This window comes from Xenopus tropicalis, chromosome 1 (assembly GCF_000004195.4).
Source record: "Xenopus tropicalis strain Nigerian chromosome 1, UCB_Xtro_10.0, whole genome shotgun sequence".
Taxonomy (NCBI): Eukaryota; Metazoa; Chordata; class Amphibia; order Anura; family Pipidae; genus Xenopus; species Xenopus tropicalis.
Window position 1 is genome coordinate 28,742,430 of NC_030677.2, and position 16,280 is coordinate 28,758,709.

Below are 16,280 nucleotides of genomic sequence, written 5' to 3' on the forward strand. Positions count from 1 at the left end.
TTTCTTGTGACTTGTACAATGCACAATGCAAACAGATCCAAAGATCCGAAAATTTTCGTACTGACACAATCGTTTGCGAATGACGATCTGATAGTCACAAAATTTTCGTATCCTGCACTCTGCAGCTCCAAGCTGGCCAAAAAAAAATCATGATATTGAAGCTTGAATGAATTCTGAAACTTTCATACTTTCGTACGATTTTGTCGCAAAAATTGTCACAAAGTACGAAAAAGTTGCGGAAATTAATGAAAATATTGTGGAAAATATGCAAGGTTCTATAAATGAGAAAAAATATGAATTTCTCTTAATCGTACACAATCAAACCTTTTCAAACCTTTTGTTTGAAACAGTCAGTGATATCTGTATAGGATAACCCTATTTCCATCTGTATGGAAAATTAAAAAGATGCTTGTTTAGATAGTTAGTTTTAACCATAATTTCTAATGTATATCAAAATATGGTAGAATTTTTGTGTAATTCCAATTCTGTAACAAGATATAGGCTTCTAAATGTCTAAAAATAAAAAAAAACAAAACACATTTTCTATAATATAAACACACATACTAGAAACAAAAATTATTTTATGCACAAAACTACAACTGATTTGGAAAGTCCCATGTCTCCTGAACGTGCCAATACCAAATATATATATAGTTTTATGGAGATTTGTCACTTATAGGTCAAAAACTCCCAGCAGTACACTACCAAATGTCCAAAGCACTGCTCCAGAAAGCTGCATACTTTAGATTTCAAGACCAAAAATTCCACTAACAGAAGGTTTATCCCAGAAAATTGTACATTTTTGGAAAGAACAGATTCTGGGGAATCCAGAATAGGCACAACTGTCTGTCTACTCCAAACTACCAAGTTGCAATGCTTTCCTAAAGTTATTGGTTTTTATCAAAATTTGTAAAATTTAAAAAAAAAAAATTGCTTCAAAGCTTCCAGTGTATAGTATCTTATCTCCTACAGGTTATAAAGTAACCAAATAAAACACCCTAAATATGAACGCCAGGGGTCCACTGAACAGTTTGATGCCCAATATGTATAGGTTTACCTAAGTATGTGGCATGTAGGGGCCCCAATGTGAACATACCCCCATATGTACTGTCATTTCTGTCATTTCAGCTCCTGCAAAATCAACACATTTACATCATTATATGTGGGATAAAGCTAGTAAAAAGTACGCTCACCCCAGAAATCCATATATTTTTCCCCCGAATCTAAAATGGGTACCCATGTCTTTCTACTCCAAAGTACCAAGCCGCACAGCTTTTCTAAAGTTAGCAATTTTGATGACATTTCCAAAAATCCCCTCAAAGCTTCCATTTTGTAGCATCATATCTCCCACATAGCATTAGGTACCAAGATAAAACACCCTAAATTTGAACGCAAGGGCTCCACTGAACAGTTTGATACCCAGTGTGTATAGGATTAACTAAAAATGTGGCATGCCCCCATATGATCTATCATTTCAGCTCCTGCAAAATCAACACATTTACATCCTTTATGTGGGATAATGCTAAAAAAAAGTACGCTCACCCCAGAAAGCCATATATTTTTGGAAAGTACACATCCCCCCGAATATATAATGGGTACACATTTTTTTTTACTTCAAAGTACCAGGCCGTAACGCTTTCCTAAGTTTGCAGATTTTTATGACATTTCACATAAAAATGTTGCAATTTGCTGCATTTATCTCTCACAATTTCTTGATAAAGATCAGATAAAGGCAAATCACCCCAAATAGGAACACCTAAGGTCTACTGAACAGTTTGATGCCCAATATGCATAGATATACCAAAGTCTGTGGTGTGTACTGACCCCAAAATAAAAATAGCGCATAAGGATTTCTTGCCTGCCAACTCAGCTTTTGCATACAGAGCCCCCTGTCAGTGTATTATGTGCCGTAACACCCCTAACTATACAGAAAAACCCAGAAAACCATATAGTTTTGGAAATTACACATTCTGAAAAATCCAACAAGGGTAAAGAGTCCTTTCTACACCAAAGTACCAATCTGCAAAGCTTTCCTAAAATTTTATGACATTTCAGAAAATCGCCTAAAAATGTTGCAATTTACCGCATTTATCTCACACAATTTCTTGCGTACAAAGGCAAGTCACCCCAAATAGGAACACCTAAGGTCTACTGAACAGTTTGATGCCCAATATGCATAGATATACCAAAGTCTGCGGTATGTACTGACCCCAAAATGAAAATAGCGCATATGGATTTCTCGCCTGCCAACTCAGCTTTTGCACACAGAGCCCCCTGTCAGTGTATTATGTGCCGAAACTTCCCCTAACTACACAGAGACCCCCAGAAAACCATATATTTTTGGAAAGTACACATTCTGATGAATTCAAAATAGGTAAAGTTATTTTTGTACACCAAAGTAAACATGGCAAAGCTATGCTAAAAACAGATTAGAAACACTTATACAGGGATAAAAATTCGATAAAACCACAAAAATTGTGCAAGTCAGTGAAACAACAAAATAAGGCACACAACAGTGTAATTAGTGGTCAGAATATCTGATCCAATAGTCACGCTGTCAAAATATACAGTTTTTATGGAAAAGAAACTAAAAACAAAGTGGTAAAATGAAAAAAAGTGTTTGTGTATACATGTGTAAAAGTTGTGTATATAAGTGTACTGTATATAAGTGTATAAGTGTACAAAATGAAAAAAAAAACAAAAAAAACTAAAAACTGATAAATTGTGTGCTGTAAGTGTGTGTAAATGTATGTAAGTGTGTGTAAAAGTATGTAAGTGTTTGTGTAAGTGCAAAAAAAAAAACATCTTACCTGTCCTGAAGATCAGATCACTGCTCTGTCCTCCATCTGCAGTCCTGGGAGCAGGAAGTCACTGGGCCGGCACTGGGGGGGGGGAAATTAGGAAGCAGGAACAAGCAGCAGACGCAATGCAATCGCGTCTGCTGCTTGTAGGTCGGTCGTGCGACAATCGCCTCGCAGGACCGACATGACAGCCCCCCTGGCACGTTGCCCAGGGGGCTGTCATCACTACAAACTCTCTGCAGCGGCAGCTGCCACTGCAGAGAGTATCCTTTATCTGCCAACGATGTATGAGACACGTCGTTGGCAGTTAAAGCCTTTTTCTGCCACGACGTATCCCAGGTGAACTAAAGCTTAACTAGAGACGTAGGCTAGAAATGTTGTAAATGATGTTTTGTGCTTCTGTACCAGCCCAAGGCACCCACAGACCTTTAGCAGGGAAGATCTGTGCCCCCAAAGATGCCCCAGTAGCCCCCCATCTTCTTTCTGCTGATTCCTTGCTCTGTGCTGCTGTCACTTACCTGAGCTTAGGGACCTATTCAAAAAAATACTGTATATACAAAGTAACACAGATGATTACTGCATGGCAGCTCTGAAACCAGTGCAATTGGCATCAGACTTTAATCATCGGCCGTTAGGATCAGCTTGCATGACAGACAAACATAATTTTCTTTCCTTGATAATTTCCGACGACCCCTAAGCTCAGCTTCTCAACAGCTGCTCAGAGCCCACTGAAGTGTCCAGTATGGTCTCCCCCTGTGACAACTTTAAAGGACTGGATTATTGCTACTATAGAGATGTTTAGGCTGGTTCAGTAAGTTCATTATATAAAATATGGCATGTCTAGCCACATTCATTTTTAGGGTTTAGTTCTACAGGTATGGGATCCCTTATCCGGAAACCCGCTATCCAGAAAGCTCTGAATTACGGAAAGCGCATCTCCCATAGACTCCATTTTTATCAAATAATTTAGAATTTTTAAACTGATTTCCTTTTTCTCTGTAATAATAAAACAGTAACTTGTAATTGATCCCAACTAAGATATAATTACCCCTTATTGGGGGCAGAACAGCCCTATTGGGTTTATTTAATGGTTAAATGATTCCCTTTTCTCTGTAATAATAAAACAGTACCTTGTAATTGATCCCAACTAAATTATAATTACCCCTTATTGGGGGCAGAACAGCCCTATTGGGTTTATTTAATGGTTAAATGATTCCCTTTTCTCTGTAATAATAAAACAGTACCTGTACTTGATCCCAACTAAGATATAATTACCCCTTATTGGGGGCAGAACAATCCTATTGGGTTTAATTAATGTTTTATTGATTTTTAATAGACTTAAGGTATGGAGATCCAAATTATGGAAAGACCCCTTATCTGGAATACCCTTGGTCCCGAGCATTCTGGATAAGGGGTCCTATACCTGTACTTTAAAAAAGTATAAATGTCTACTCATTTAAAAAAAAATCTAAATAAAAATGCGTAAATAGTACAAATAAACATAAACACAATAATAAACATTGAAATCCATGTTTTCGCAACAAATTTCATGTGCTTACAAACAAAAAAATTCCCACAAGCCTCTAAAATCCTCAAATAAAGATTTTACAATTGGAAAAGGACAGTTCCCATTGACTTCGCCAGCTATTAGATGCCAATGTTTTGTATTAGAGTTTTTCATGGTTTTTACACTAGATAAATAGTGAAAAATGTATGTTTTTGAGATTTTAAGAGCTAAAATGTTAAATTAACCCCTCAGAGAGTTCATTCTTATGCTGTAATGATTAAATTCCTTTTTTGTAAAAGGTATTTAGGGAAGAAAAGACGCCCATTCAATGAGAAAACAATGAAAAAATGTTTTGAAGAGAGTCAAAATCACAGTTTAAAAAAATATATTCTAGAACCAAATTTCAGCCACAACAGGCCTTTAGAATTTGGAATACAAAACGTAAGTAACATACACTATATCAATAAATAAAAAGTATACATCAATACTGTTCAGAAAATGCACAAGTGCATTTAGCTCAAATACTATATAAAACACCTTTTCTAATTCAGGTTTCTTGCATTTTTCCTATCTAGACTGAAGAAAATATTGAAAATTGTATAATGGATATAAAAGAACATTTTTTACTCAAGCTAAAAGCTCTGCATAAGGAGAGGTAAGGGGAAAATGAAAAAAATACCACTCACTTTTGTTGAATTATACATTTTGTAGCAAATTTCTATCGTTTTGCACTTTTTGACACAAACTTTTTTGACACAAAAAGGGATCATTTACAAACCACAGGGCAGAATGCAAAAAAAGTGCAAAAAACAGTCCTAAGCCTCTATGTTTTTCAACAGGCAGTGTTACAGGTTCATTAGTGGATTCCTAAAGGAACATAAATGCCAAAACATGAGTATTTAAAAGTAAGTAAAATATAATGTACAGTTGCCCACACCTGGTAAAAGTTATGTGTTTGATTGGTACATTAAGTTCATCATACACATTCACAATCAGCAGTCCCTAGTTCACTCTTGCTCAATCTTGTCAACTTCTTTTTTATTTGGCAGTTATTTTATGATTATGCCAATCCTTACAAACTTATGTGTATCATGAGACCTTATAGCCTTCTTTTTTGTATGTAGCTATTAATCAAGAAATCGCTTTAAGCTAATATAAGCAAAGAATCCTATTTATGTGCACTGGTTATACTAAAATGAGCGAATACCCTAGTATCCTGCTGGTGCTATGAGTGCAGAAGTAGGAAAACCTGTCAGCTACTGCATATTATCTGCCCTCCATTTTTGACTCTTTCATAAAAGCTCCCCAGGGACTCTTGTTGTATGTGCCAATAGTCTACGCAATTTAAACAGCCCTCTCTGTAACTTGTTTTACTATTTTTCTAGATTTAAAAGTCTACAGGGGAAACTTATGACACCTAGAGAATCTTCTAAGATGTGGCAGTTTCTGGTGCAACAAATGAAACTGATTTCCAAAATCAGAGACCGTCGCCAGCTCAAAGACATGCTTGATGATTTAATTCATATGGTATGATTTCTTCTTTTAGTTATGATCTATCCTAGGGTAGGGCAGAATTGGTATTTGCCCCAGGCCTGCAGCATCACAGGGGAGCCTTGGGCATGACAACCATACAAACTGTTTCTGCTGAACTGCTACTACAGTTCTATATTGTGTTAATTATAAGCATATTAAAGGTTCTGTGACCCTATAAAGGTGGAAGGCTGCAGGTTGAGTTATACAGGGAACTCTGGGTATCACTCATATTATAAGGGATAATAGGGACGATTCACTAAAGGTCGATAAAACGTGCATTATTTATAGCATGTGTTAAAAATGTTATTGCGTCAAATTTTTCACGTCTTAATGCACGATTCACTAAAAGGGTACTTGCGTTAATTTAGACGCGATGCTGCTTGCGTAATTTAAGTTGCGAAGACAATTCAACACACAGCGCACAAATAGTCGCCACGTGCAAAAAAACACGCGCCATGTTAGCCATACACGCCATTACTTTCGTAAAACTACTGTACTGAAAATGACCATTTCCCTGCAAACTGGCGGCTGCATCACTCTGGGGCCAACACAGACTTGAATAAATCCCACTGCAAAGTCCATATTGTGTTGCCAAAAGCTCATGAACTGCACTTTTCTATAATTATCGCCTGCCCCAAGTAGGTGTTAATTTTCGCATAAACTAATGCAATATTTAGCGCGTCCAAGTGTTTGTGAATCATGTGTTAGTATTATTTCAGTGCGCAAGTTAACGCATGCATTAAAACTAACACATGCAGTAGCACGATAAAACTTATCGACCTTTAGTGAATTAGCCCTAATGTTCCCTCTACTGCAAATGATAAGGATATTAGCAGTCACTGAGGGGTTCTGTGCCCATATAAAGGCACAAGGCTGCAGGCTGAGTTTTATTAATTAAGCAACATTGCACTCCACTCCACCAATTTGTTTGTTGGAACACAATACATGGATGCCAAGCCAGCCATCACCCATTTAGGGAACAGAAACAACAATGTATCAAGCAAAAACAAATGTATCAAGCATAAAACCAATTGTAATTAGGCTACCTAATTCATATATTTACGAGACCAGGTTAGTTTTTGTGGGAGTATAATGTATACACCCAGAAACTCTGATCTTTCAAGGAAGCTTAAAGGAGAACTAAAGCCGAACTAAAGAAGTAGGGCAAACATGTTGTACATTATGTTTTGAGCTCCTTTACCAGCCCAAGGCACCCACAGCCCTTTAGCAGGGAAGGTCTGTGCCCCCAAAGATGCCCCAGTAGCCCCCCATCTTCTTTTCTGCTGATTCCCTGCACATACTCTGTGCTGCTGTCACTTACCTGAGCTTAGGGGCCAACTCACTATATACTGTATGTATAGAATATAAATGTCTCACTATACTGTATATATAGAATATAAATGTCACACTATACTGTATATATAGAATATAAATGTCACACTATACTGTATATATAGAATATAAATGTCTCACTATACTGTATATATAGAATATAAATGGCACAATATACTGTATATATAGAATATAAATGTCACACTATACTGTATATATAGAATATAAATGTCACACTATACTGTATATATAGAATATAAATGTCTCACTATACTGTATATATAGAATATAAATGTCTCACTATACTGTATATATAGAATATAAATGTCTCACTATACTGTATATATAGAATATAAGTGTCACACTATACTGTATATATAGAATATAAATGTCTCACTATACTGTATATATAGAATATAAATGTCTCACTATACTGTATATATAGAATATAAATGTCTCACTATACTGTATATATAGAATATAAGTGTCACACTATACTGTATATATAGAATATAAATGTCACACTATACTGTATATATAGAATATAAATGGCACAATATACTGTATATATAGAATATAAATGTCACACTATACTGTATATATAGAATATAAATGGCACACTATACTGTATATATAGAATATAAGTGTCACACTATACTGTATATATAGAATATAAATGTCACACTATACTGTATATATAGAATATAAATGTCACACTATACTGTATATATAGAATATAGATGTCACACTATACTGTATATATAGAATATAAATGTCACACTATACTGTATATATATAATATAAATGTCACACTATACTGTATATATGGAATATAAATGGCACACTATACTGTATATATTGAATATAAATGTCACAATATACTGTATATATAGAGTATAAATGTCACAATATACTGTATATATAGAATATAAATGTCACACTATATACTGTATATATAGATTATAAATGTCACACTATATACTGTATATATAGAATATAAATGTCACAATATACTGTAAATATAGAATATAAATGTCAGAACATAAGGCTGATTAGCAATTAACAAAGATAATTACTACATGGCAGCTCGTAAGCCAGTGCAATTAGCATCAGAATTTAATAATCAGCCCTGTGCATCAGTTTATATGACAGGCCAACCTCATTTTCTGCTTGATAATTTATGACAACCCCTAATCTTAGCTTCTAAGCAGCTGCCAAAGTGTCCTGTGACAAGTATGAAGGCCTGTATCATTGCTGCTATTGAGATGCTGAAACTATAGACTCGTGCAGTAAGTTCAATATATATATATATATGAGTTCTGCCCACTCCTCCGCAGGCAATTGCGTGCACCCAATCACAGAGTGTGGTGCGGTACAGGGTGCAGTATGGAGTGCAGTATGCCGTGTGGGGGGAAGTAGGAGCTTGTGATTTGGGACAGTGTGGGCCCCTGATGCCCCCATCCAACACTGTAGAGAGATGCTTTGCTACAAAGTTATTATATTTTAAGCTATCTTTTTTGTCTAAGCTTTTTCTTCCTGTCTACAGCTCTATAAATTATAGTTCTTTTCTATTTCACCCAATGGCAAAGTATTCCAGGTAATACTGGTGAGACTTGGTTCTGGAAGTTTCAAAGCCAGTACTGTCTTTCAATGTAAATTTCATTTTAAGAAAATGCACTGTATTTTCAGAAGTGGGAGGTATGTAAGCATGTCCCTCCAGCCCCCTACCTGTCCCTCAACTTGTATATCATTGAGATGCACACGTTAGGGACTGGCAATGGTCACAACAGGGCTCTGTTCTAACTCCCGGCCCTATAGCATGTGGTAAGGACAGTGCTGCCTGTGCCCACAGATACTGCATTCTGCACCTTGGCCCTGATATGTTTTTATTTAATTCAGTGTGAGCTGCAGATCAATGCTCACTGCGTGAGCACTAAGGCACATGCTCTTGCATTCTTGTCTGGGTTCTTTGTAAATCACCGTAATGGTCCACATATAAACCTTGTGCACTACAAAAAATAGAAAAACGCCATATGGGGGTGGTATTGCAGTTAGGACATTTTATATAAGATTATTGTGTAACAACAATTTAGCATACAAAAAAACCACACAATATCCCCCAGTGAGCAGAGAAATAGATACTGTACCACCCAGCAATGAGCAGAGAAAAGATAAAGGCAGATACTCTGGATGAGAGAATACCCCAACGTTTCAGTTAAAATGCCTTTGTCAAGGGGACTCTTGAGTTTCTAGTGTGAAAGGTTTATATGTGGTGCATTACTATGTATATAATCCTCAACTGGGGGGATTTTGAAACCTTAGCACCTATACCTATTTTCTATTTGATTAAATTATTTTAAAGGGCAAGTATATGCTAGCCTATAGTGCCCTCCATCATTCTAATTTTTACTGTTCTTTGTAAATCACTCCCAGTATCTACTCTGGAAAATATTATTAGAAATACTTCATCTTTTAAAGAATGCAGCAGGTGTTGCAAGACCCCGAAACACTTTTAAAAATGTTGTTTTATCCAAACTGTATACAGAATTTTTTGCCCTGTGTAAAATGAATTTAATCTTGTGATAACACATTTCATACAACAAATGATTTAGCTTTATCAGAGTTTTGGAAGTGCTGAACCTGATGGATTTCTTAATGCTTTTCCTTTTTTTTTTCCTTTCAAAACAGATGTCAGTAAACTTCCGTGAACCCTAGTGGTTATGGAGATCGTCACAGCCATGAAGAAACGGCCAGAAAGATGGAAAAGGAAAATAGCATTTTTAACTGTTTATACTTTGTTAGTATTGTGTTTTTGTTCGTGGTTTATACATTGACAACCTTACTTTTCAGATTAATACTATGTTATTTTGTAGTGGGTGTCTTCAATTTCAATGTATGCTCTCAGCTTTATGGGTAAACTGTCCGTGCCATCCCTGGGCCTTTAGCTTTCTTGGTGCTGGTGTAGGGTTCCCCAAAATTGGGTCCCCTAGGTTGGTTTCCCCCAGGATAGACCCCAAGGGAGGGTAACACTTTAGTAGTGGGACACCTTGGGTGGTTGGCACTATAAGGGTTAACAGGGAGTTAGATCCCCTGCAGTTCAATAGTTAGGCCACAGGGTGCACACAGTATATAAGGCTGTGCAGCCATGTGCCTTCAGGTCTTTCAGCCTGGGACCCCTCTTGGAGAAGAGGTTAACAACAGGTCAGCATTAGACAGTTAGAGATTGTTATAGACCACTCTAGGAGTGGTAGGCAGGTTATTTAGCTGGGCAGCTTGGCCCCTACAGGAGGATTTACTGGATTAAGATCCACCAGCACTCATAGCTGGAGTCAGGGTATAAAGTGCTAAGTATAGGAGATTTGCCTAATCCAGGGGTATCTAAGTGGAAGTACCGGGGTGAGGTCTGCTGAGGGGGTGTCCGCTTGGCGAGAAGTACCGGGAAGTGCCCTAGAGAGGGGCTTCTGGCGAGAAGTACCGGAGGGAACCCCTAAAGGGAATCATCTGGCGTGTAGTACTGCTAATATCTCGTGGAGAGAGGGTCTCTTAAGGAAGAGGGAGTGTACCCTGACTGTCTCATTGCTCCTTTATGCAACCTGCCTGTCTGATACATCTGTGACAATAAATAAGTTCCACTGGTTAAACATCCATCCAGTGTCCTGTCTCTGCATATCTGGAGGATCCACCTGCCTGGTAAGCAACTACCCCAGGGAGGAGGCAAGGTGCCAGGAGTGTGGGGAGTCCCCACACTGCAGTACAGTATCAAGGTCTCAGGAGGGGAGTTATAGTTCATTCTATCCCTATCCTGGGTGGAGGCACGCCAAAGTATAAAGTAATAGCTGTTCCCCAAAGTAAGCGGGGCTCAGGACTCCTGAAAGCGCCAAGTATAGTGATATATCAGCAGGTAGTGCCACCTCTAATCATAAAGTGGGCTACACTGGGTATAAGACTCCAGACCAAAACTGACTGTACTGCATCCTGACTTTCATTTCCCCAAAGGAAACCACCATCAGAAATACAAGCACCTAAAGCACAGAAAAATAACTTGGCTCTGGGGATAACCTGTTGTTTTCATTTTGTATATAACTTGAAGGAGACCAGGCTACTGCTCTTGTAGGATATCAGCGAAAGAAAATATAAAGGGTAACAAATCAGTTAGCAAACTTTCTGACAGTCAGTTGCAATAAAGGAAAAATACTCCCAAACAATGTAGGATCTATAAAATGATATTGCATAAAACCCTGCTTCATCATTTTCATAAATCTTTTTCAGTAGTTTGTGCCATTGGGTACGCCTAAATAGAACATTTTAAGTACTAAGGGCCTCCCTCTCCATATAATTCACAGTGCACACAAACAAGCCAAGGCACACATACATGCTAGGCCCCATCAGCCAATTAATGGGCAGAGTTCTGCCTTTTACTCCCACACTACTTCCTGTTACAGTTAGAGCTGCATTATTTCCTGCCAGCTGATCTCTGAGGGAGCACACAGCCCATCACTAAATGGCGGCTCAAGGGAAAGGATGTAAAAGGGCAATGTTTACTGATATATATATATTCCAGTTTAGCAAGATTCTTTTATAGGTCACTTAACATAATATAAACTGTTGGTTAAGTATTCATTCTGGGGGTATAGTTTTCCTTTATGGTGCTTGTGTCAACATGCACTCCTTGCTGTTATTTTTTTTTTTTGCTTTTAAACTTTTAATAAAGATTTCACAGTATATACAGAGACACAGTATATTGAAAAGATAGTGTTACAGCATGGTAAAATAAACTGATGTTTGGTAACCAAATAATTGTGTCATGCATCTCTTTATTGTTGTAGTATTTGCTGTTGCTGTTCTGTATAGTTGTGCCCAGCGCTGCTGCTTTCCTCCTGTCTCCTGTTCTGAATCCAGCTCTGTTCATCTATCAATGCAGGGGGTCCTGGTTTGGAGGTGGAGGTAGCGCCAGGGTTCCCACACTACCTTGGGTCAATAGATGTAGTGCAGCTGAGCCAAAAGAATCAGACACACACATTACTTTTACAAAAAAACTGGAAATGACTCCAACTGGATCAGAAAACTTCCAGTGCAATTATGTCCGATTCATGCTGATGTATGAGCAGAACTGCACAAAAGACCCCACTAGTGATACCTGTTGTTGCATAGGTGCCCCTGTGAATATGGCTTTTTGCCAATATCTGTGCCTTCAGAATCACTCAACTTGACTATTATTTTCTTTAATGGTTTGTATAATAAATATATGACTGGGCTTTACTTCATGTTTACGTTGGTAGTTCTGCTTCCAAATATCTTAAAATACTATGCACAGTACTTTCAGAATATTAGTGATAACATTTAGAAATAATAAGATTCAATTTGAAAAACATATCTTCTAATTCAATTCCAGATTTCCCCATAAACTATTCCCTCTATTGATTATTCATGAGATAAACCACAAGATAAGTTTTTTCTCAAAGAACTAAATGTGACCCAATGTTGTGAAAACTTTAAAAAAAGCACCAGATGTAATGTAAATAGAAAGCAGACTAAGACCAAATGGTACTTATAGTACCAATGTAACTGATGGGGCAGAATGGTTTGCAGCAATATTCATTTACAGAGCTTGATGAATGGCACTACTGCGGAGACAACTGTGCTGTCCAGTGGAAACCTCAGGGAATAAAGCTGGCCACGCACCGATATTATTGTTATGGGGTTTTGTACGATATTCGGTGCGTGTACGATGAGACGGCTGATATCACAAAAGCCTTTGATATCTCGTCAAAGATTTAGATCAAAACCTGCATTTAGGCCTGAATCATCCGATAGGGGTAGAATTCATATTGTTTCTACCTCCATATCTGACAATTCAGCCCTGAATGTCAATGGGGATCATAAATGTTATGTGTATGGCCCTGAGGCCCTTTTAAAACTGTGGTCCCTTTACTTTAAGGCCAGTAACACCTTGGCAGAGCTACCTGAAATTTATCAATCATAGCTTGTAGCTCAGTGCTGCTTTTTTAGCTAAATCTTCCCAGATTACATTTCTAAAATGTACCATAACAGTGCTACTGCTAATTCTATTGATTTCTAGTTATCACATTCTTCTTACTGGGGCCTTGTTATCCCAGGCTCCCTAGCGGACAGCCTGCCTGTTCAACAGGAGGTGGATAACAAAGAGAAACATCCGTAGTTTTCCAGTTTGTATATTAATCTTGAACACATACAGGCCCGGATTTGTGGAAAGGCCACAAAGGCCCGGGCCTAGGGCGGCACAAATTGGGGGGCGGCATGCCGCCCCGTCGCACCAAAATATTAAAGTTTTTTGCCGTATACGGAGCAATGGGGACCTCTCCCCCACTGCTCTGTATACGACTGAAAAGACTGCGCATGCGCGATTGCGATTGTGCGCGGAGGGGCGGGGACGCCGACGGACAGGGGGCGGCCTCGGGGCGCCCGGCTTATAAATCCGGCCCTGAACACATAATTGTTATACCTCCCTGGGCCAAAGGAGATAGATATCCCACTCAGATATCTAGGATACTTAGAAAATAGTGAAAAATTAAACTAGTAGGAGTTGTCCCAAGCCATAGGGGAATTTAACTCTACGGGGTTTTCACAATAAAATCTAATATATGAGGATATACAGTAGTTTGGGGATAATTTGTGTCTTTGTGCATTACCATGTATTTCCACATTTTGCTTCAATTTGAGAAACATGCATGCATCCCTACTTGACACCAGCCTTTCAAATTGGCCCATGGTATTTTAGTATAGTAAATCTCAAATCATAACAGCCAGCCCCTCCCTTGACTGGTTCCAATGAATGGATCCTAAAACTTACATAGTTAAATAGTTAACCCCTGAGAGTTGGCGCTCACAAACCACTACTAGTGATAAAATCAATCAATTTATTTTTATTTCAGAATCATTAATTTAAAAAAGTAGTGACATAGAATTCATGCAATAAAAATACAGATAAAAATAAAGTGCATATTTTCTCTTTTACGTATTGAATAGAGAGAAGTATTTACAAACATCAATTAGTACTATTATCAATAAATGGATAATCAAATGGAGAATGATTTATTAATGCATATGAGGAATAATGCAACTGATAGGTTACTTGGTCACTTAGAATCAAGTTCCTAACTTATTATATAGACAAAAGGAGGGAAATTGAATATTATGACCACTATATTGCTCAATCGATCATAATCAAGTTCTTAACTCACTACGATAAAAATTTTTTGTTAAAACAGATTATAGCCAATACATTGTTCAATCCATTCAAATCAAGTTCCTAGTTCATTATATACAAAAAGGAAATGAGCCAAACTACTAGTTATAACAAGGCTCTCATGATATGGGATTGTGTAGAGAACAGATATACAGCAATACCTATACTCTGCCCAGTAAGGAGTGCACTATATTAAACAGAATAATGTTGCACAGACAATAAAATAGTGCAGTGCTTATTAAGACTACCTGCCCACAGGGTTGCGCACACCTTAATATCAACAATAAACGACACACACGATAGAATAGTGCAGCGCCTATTCAGACTACCTGCCCACAGGGTTGCGTGCACCTTAATATATATGTAGGGGTTTACCAAAAATGGGCCCTTAGGACAGACACCCCTAGTATAAGCCACAGGGTGGTGCTAGTTAACAGGGACACTGGGATGACTGGGTGCTAAATAGTTAACAGGGAGTATACCTGTAGTTCGGGTAATGGCCACAGGGTGGTGCATAGGCCCATATAAGGGAAGCAGCCATGTGCTGTGGGGTCAGACATTTTGGGGACTGCTCCAGTAAGGAGTACCCCAGGTACAGTTTATAGACAGTAGTTCTGTGATAGGTCGCTCTAGGAGTGACATGTAGGACAGAGGAGTTTAGAATGGGCGGATATTGCCCCTCCAGGAGTGGTAGTGAGGTTAAGACCTCCCAGCATTACATCTTCTGGAGTGCAGGGCCACAAGTGGCTAGGTAGGTGGACAAGGTCACCGCTAGTCCAGGAGGCTGGATCTGAGGGGGCTTAGGCGTGAGTACCGGAGTGGGTCGCCTGTGGTGAGGCTGCCTAGCGTGAGTACCGGGGAGGACCTCAAGAGGGGGTGCCTTCTGGCGTGAGTACCGGGGAACACTTGACGCGAGTGCTATAGGTGGAACATTATTGCTCTTTACAAATACAGTACATTAGAGAAGAGAATAGATACATGGTAGGGTATCTTTTTATACATTAAACAGACCAAAAAACTCTTGAAGCAGCACAAATGTTTATTTATGTTTCCTTAATTTTCATGGAGACTGGGCAAATACAAATTAACCCTTTAAGTGCCATGGGACGTAGATTCTACGTCCAAGGCACTAAAGGACCAAAGTGCCATGGGACGTAGAATCTACGTCCAATGGCACTGTCGGGTTTACAAGCGCTGCGCTCGCTTTTAAAGCAGCGCAGCGCTTGTAAACCCCTCAGATCCCCCTAGGCAATGAGCAGAGGAACATATACTCACCGATCCGGTCCCCCAGCGCCGGCGATCGGGTCCTCCATCCAATGACAGCAGTGGGCACGCGTTGATGACGTGTCCACTGCTGTCCCTTTAAATATCGCCGCCTACTGTCGGCTCCCTCACTCCTGCTGCGCACGTTGGACCGGATGAAGCTCCCCTGCTGCCTTCCTGCTGGATTTATCGCCCCTGATCGCCTCTGATCGCCTGCCTGCCTTGGGTAAGCTGAACTACAACTCTCTACCACTGTTTATTTTGCTTATTTCTATCTCAACTGTCTAAAAATTTTTTTTTTTTTCAATTTTTTCTTCTATCTTTGTCATTATTACACTTTTGTACACATACACACTTATTTACAACTTTCCCAAGCACACACAGACACTTACACACACACTTACACTTACACTTTTTTTTTTTTCTTTCTTTCTTTTCTTTTCTTTCTTTCTTTGCTTTCTTTGGCAGTCTTTTTTTTTTACTAAAACTTTATTTCTGATCTTGCTCTATAATTATCTGATTTATTTGGTTGCATTTTAGTGTTTTTTTGGCATTTTCATAATTGATTTCTGTTTTTGAATTATTCTATTGCACTGTAACTTTTTTATTGCTATTGGGT

General features: G+C 38.4%; 1 protein-coding gene across 1 annotated transcript in view; it reads left to right on the plus strand.

Annotated features, from left to right (window-relative positions):
• The window catches only part of LOC100493020, a 43,608-nt gene extending 33,407 nt beyond the window's left edge, over positions 1 to 10,201 (plus strand). The window contains exons 20-23 of the mRNA XM_031895343.1: positions 4,608 to 4,749; positions 4,884 to 4,963; positions 5,694 to 5,835; positions 9,862 to 10,201. Coding sequence (XP_031751203.1) covers positions 4,608 to 4,749; positions 4,884 to 4,963; positions 5,694 to 5,835; positions 9,862 to 9,888 — 391 coding nt within the window. The 3' untranslated portion in view covers positions 9,889 to 10,201. The remainder of the gene's footprint in view (positions 1 to 4,607; positions 4,750 to 4,883; positions 4,964 to 5,693; positions 5,836 to 9,861) is intronic.
• Positions 10,202 to 16,280: the final 6,079 nt, after the last annotated feature.